Source organism: Betta splendens, chromosome 6 (genome assembly GCF_900634795.4).
Source record: "Betta splendens chromosome 6, fBetSpl5.4, whole genome shotgun sequence".
Classification (NCBI taxonomy): domain Eukaryota; kingdom Metazoa; phylum Chordata; class Actinopteri; order Anabantiformes; family Osphronemidae; genus Betta; species Betta splendens.
Window position 1 is genome coordinate 11,872,563 of NC_040886.2, and position 5,192 is coordinate 11,877,754.

At 42.6% G+C, this 5,192-nt stretch overlaps 1 protein-coding gene across 1 annotated transcript; it reads right to left on the reverse strand.

The window, feature by feature from the left end:
• Positions 1–386: 386 nt before the first annotated feature.
• On the reverse strand, positions 387–4,187 carry isl2a (ISL LIM homeobox 2a). Its single transcript, XM_029154960.3, has 6 exons — positions 3,976–4,187; positions 3,401–3,590; positions 2,895–3,154; positions 2,258–2,544; positions 1,486–1,653; positions 387–1,121 (listed from the first exon to the last, which is right to left on the reverse strand). The coding sequence occupies exons 1-6, from the start codon at positions 4,031–4,033 to the stop codon at positions 1,005–1,007; spliced, it is 1,080 nt and encodes a 359-aa protein (XP_029010793.1). The 5' UTR covers positions 4,034–4,187; the 3' UTR covers positions 387–1,004.
• Between the last annotated feature and the right edge of the window lie 1,005 nt (positions 4,188–5,192).

Genomic DNA, 5,192 nt, shown 5'->3' on the forward strand with positions numbered 1-5,192 from the left:
GATCATTTTTTCTCGTTGTGTTACTATAACGGAAACAAAACAGTATTTGCAGGCCACTTGGAAGTCATAATATTAATAATAACATTAAACCGGGACCTGCACCTATTGTGGCGGATTCAGTGACCTATGGGGCAAATGGTTAATATGTTGTCATCCATCAGTCACTGATCCACTTGGCCCAGAAACTGAGCGAGCCTTGCGGGCCAAGGGTTTAGGCAACTAAAACTAATCAGAGTAAGAAGAAGAATAGAGAAACTGAAAATTTGTTGTGGCTGAAATGCCCATTGTCTGATTGCCCAAGTAACTTATATTAAATTAAACTAATTAAATTCCTGCAGGAGCTCGTCGAGATCGGCTTAAAGCATTTTCCAGGCAACAGATGCGTGTTCGTTTTCCTCAAAACTGATTTATTTTCTCGGCTTTAATTGTTCTGACGGCTTGCGGAACAAATGGATTTTGCATGCAATATTCAGTTAGACCTATGTTTTTATTGATAAGATCGACTATGTCTGTCACCATAATAAATAATAATAACTTATTTTCTGGAGGAAACGCCAACAATGCGCATGTTTCGTTATTAGTTTAGGTAATTTACACGAGTCGACAGTGACACTTGGAAATCATGCACATCTACACAGTTTGTATTTTCCTGATAAACATACTGTTAAGCATTAACGTTGAGACGTCCAGTAGCTACACGCTGACGCGCTGCCACAACATCCTCCCCACGTTATGTCCAGTTCGACCATTGGCATCATGTAGAGGTCAAGGTGTCCCGTTCCCAGACGCCCCGTTAACATGTCCTGCTGTCCTGCTGAAGTGTCCTTGAGCAAAATAGTGAGCTAAAGTGTCTAAATGTGAAAAGGAACAGTCGGGCCTCCAGTACTCCACAGGGGACCTCGAAGATAATCCACCCCGATCCGTTATTCGCTGTTGCGTCTCACTGAGCCATTTGCGCGTCTCTAAGGGCCACGGGGGCTCCAGCTGATCCCGGGGGGGTCTCCTCACGTGTCGACGGGACTCGGGACCATACTGTTCGGAGTGTCCGGTAACTGCGACGACAGGGAGGTCACGTCGCTGCCCGAGGAGTTTCCCAGAGACCCCGATTCAGAGAAAGACACCTGCCGAACACAACAGAGCTTAATAACGGAAATAAAGGCCTTCGTTTCCCTCTTGGCAGCGTGTGATGAATGTGAGGGGTTTAATGATTTAGGGACAACTGATTGTTTCATTTATTTTTCTAGTTTTTATACCCATTGAAAACATATGTCACATTACATCACGACGCATCAGAGACACCATCAGCATATCAATTGGCTCCACGTGGGGGCCGAAACGGTTGCGCAATAATCAGCCTGTTTGCGCCGAAGTGGCGTGTGTGTGTGTGTGTGTGTGTGTGTGTGTGTGTGTGTGTGTGTGTGTGTGTGTGTGTGTGTGTGTGTTACGCATTTGTATTCTGATTTATGATGAGCGTCGTAACCCTACCAGCTGCTGGAAGGCGGGTTGGTCCAGGTCGCTCTGCAGGGCGAAGTCGCTGAGGCTCTTCCACGGTGGCTGGTAGGTCTGCACCTCCACGGGATTCCCCTGCACGGCGTTGTCGTGTCGGATGGGGCTGCCCGCCACCAGAGGCGTGCCTGTCAGGCCCTGCAGATTCTGGAGGAGAAACGAGAACGCTCAGTTCAACAAGTCCTGCTTTCTTATACTGTCTAATAATATATATTTTTGTATTATGTAATTTATAACTTGTGTTTTATGATTGTTTTTTTTTTATTTATCTTTGAAGGCGAGGACGTCAACATAAGATAGAACAAACTAAATATTATAAAACAAGACATTCGTGAGAATTAACAAATATCTAATGTGCAAAATCCATAATAAAATTCAATAAACCTGTAAAATAGAAAAAATGTGATGTTGCGTGTAGAAAATATGTAAGCTTATCTATTATGAATACTGGATTTATGTGTATTTTCTTATTTGTTAAAATAAAAGCCAGTGTTTGAAATATATAAACTGGATTAATGATATAACTCCAAAATCTGATCTACTATGTTTTCGTTTCGTTTCAGTGATGACACTTAATTTTTTTCTTTGTTATTGCTTAATATCACTTGGCTGCTCTTTCTTGCAGTCTGTTGACTTTGGCCCATTTTCCTACAATTACTAGATTAACCAGAAGTGGCGCCAGCCACAAAAATAGGGAGTATTCATTATTTGTCCTCGGGAGCTGCGCAGCGTAAAAGCACTGTTATCTCACGGTCTTGTCGTTGTGCTGCTGCTGCTGGAGCTGCTTCATCAGGATGGACTTCTTCTTGTCTTTGCAGCGCTTGTTCTGAAACCAGACGCGGATGACCCTGGGGCTCAGGCCCGTCATCTCCACCAGCTGCTCCTTCATCAGGGCGTCCGGTCGCGGGTTGGCGTTGTAGCACGTCCGCAGTGTGTGGAGCTGCTTCTCGTTCAGCACCGTCCGTACCCGGGTGGTCTTCTCGGTCTGCTTGTGGACGTGGTTCCGATGATGGGGAGGGTGGCGAACCGAAACCGGGTCTGAATGAAAAAAAGGAAACCCTCAATTATTTTATTTTAATACATGTCATAAACAAGTGTTTATGTTTTGTTTTAATTTGCCAAGAACAATTATAAAACGTAAACAAGCAAACAACGTACACTGAAACTTACACTGACCACAGTTAGTGACATATAAAATAATAAAAACATGGTTATTATTTAGTTAAAATTTAGCTCCCAAGAAACATTTAGAAATAATAATAATAATAATAATAATAATAACAACAATAACAATAACAATAACAATAATAATAATAATAATAATAATAATAATAATAATAATAATAATAATAATAATAATAATAATAATAATAATAATATCCATCTACCTGAAATGTGCAGCGGTCTGGTGTGGATGTTCCCCGGGCTCAGTGGGCTCCCTGCAGAGGCCCGCTCCACCAGCAAACTGTGGTCCGCCCGACACAGCAGCTCGTCGTCCCGCAGGGAGAACTCGTCTCCCGGCAAAAGGTGTCGACTGCACACCGAGCACCGAAAACACTCCATGTGATACACGTTGTCCCTGGCTCTCATCACCAGGTCGCTGCTGCAGAAGCCCGTGTTGCACTTTGCACACTTGATGCCAAATAACCTGAAAAACAGAGCGTGGCCTCGTGCGTTTAAGTTGGAAATACGCGAATCACGCGTCGGTTCAAGTTGCAATCAAGCGGTGCAACGGATGGTGCTCATATTTTTTTTTTTGCATGTTTATGTGCAACGGATGAACTGTTTACAATCGGCCTTTTAAACGCAATCTAATCTCAGGTGCCCCCGTCCGCATCTCCCTGCTCAGCAGCCTGACGCCTCTGCACGCCGGTCAAGCCGAACAAAGCCTCACCTTGCGTAGTCTCTTTTACAGTAAGTCTTTCCGTCTCGGACGAAGCAAGTGCAGCTCTCGTCCAGGTACTGGCTGCACTCTGCACACTTGAGGCAGGCTGCATGCCACTCCAGGTCCGGGGAGACTCTCAGGATGTACTGGTCGTGTATCTGACTTCCACAGCCCACACACATTGCGATTCCCGACTTCTCTGTTTAAAGGGGTGACTCCATTAATACAACCCAGCATTTCTTTTAATCCCCAATGACATGTCTGTTGTTGCCCCCTCTTCATTTGAAGGAGAGCGATCACAACAAACATGTGGGTCTTTCTAAGAATACGACTGAAATATTATATATTATCAGAGCACATGCTAAAAATATCACCATGACAGGACACGGACAACTTTAAACACACGAGCACTGAAATAAGTTTATATGGAATTGTTGTATGGTTTCTGTAGAGGCTTTCCGCCTTATAATAATCGCCCTCGTTTATTAAAATAGTCTGCAGCTAAAGTTCAAATTCAAGACACACACAGATTGAGGTAAAAGCGCACAATAAATCCACAGAATGGAAACGGAGCAGTGACTTACTTTTTGAATGATCCCCCATATCATCCAAGAAAGAAGTGTTGAGAAGAATATCCACCATACAGGAGAAATAGCCCAGTGCACGCCGACAGATACAGGAGAGGAGCGGCAGACGAGACCGTCCCGTCCCTGGCTGGATGATAAACTTGTATTCCTCCACCGAGAGGTGGAGAGAAAACAAAGATTCTCGACCAGTGACGTCTGCAGACCTGGACCTCTATGGGTCCGGGAAGAGGGTGCCATGCAAATCCACTCCTAGACCCCTGCTTTTTTTCTATTGGCTTCTTCGACTGACTGCGAGAGACGGTGTTTTTTTTTTTAAATTCGGTATTACTGCAATGTCCGCACGTTTCTAGTTTCGAAAGAAAAAAAAAAAACGCGATTTTTATTTTACAGTCACAAGAACTTTGACATCAGTCGCTAGTTGTAGGATTGCAGTTTTTGTAAAACAATTTCTTATTATTTGGGAATTTGGCTTTGTATTGATGTAAACTAAATGCATCACGTTATGTCTGGAGTAAGGCTGCTGGAAACACGTCAATGTTATTACATTGAAATTTTCTACTTTTTTCACTTCTTATTCTATACATTTTATTCACAATTTTTATTTTTAATGCCTTTATTTTTATAACATTGCTTCTTACCATTCCAGTGGTAGAAATTTAATAATTACAAAAAACTGCTCTATTTTCTTTTGATGATTAAAACTTTCTTGCTCTTTGGCTCATCGGCGCCACTGTAGAGAGCCCTCTACTGGATGAGATATCTTCTGAAGCAGGTCAGGGAGAACTCAACTAGCATTTGACCATCACACTCAAAGTAAATCTATGAGATATAGCTGGTGATTGATAGCAGATAGACAGAAATAAACTAATTAGCCCAAATCTCTTAAGTTTTCATTTTACAAGGTTGTAGACCTGTTTTGCGTTTATAAAGAGGTGGGACAGCACAAAAATTGCACGTATTGTTTAAGTTGGAGAGGAACGCAATGTGTGTTGTATTTCCATATATAATTGTTTTCTGTTTGCCCTCTACCTGGACTCGTTCAGAGGCTCATACACAATGTGCCTATATTCAACCAGTGTTGTCTATCAGTTCAGAATTGTGTTTCATGCGTCTTGAAATATCTGCAGATATAAATTTTCCTCAGGAAAATGTTTTTGGCTAAAATGTAATACACATTGACAGACCTTGATTTTGAAAGCGCGGGGTGACCGGAA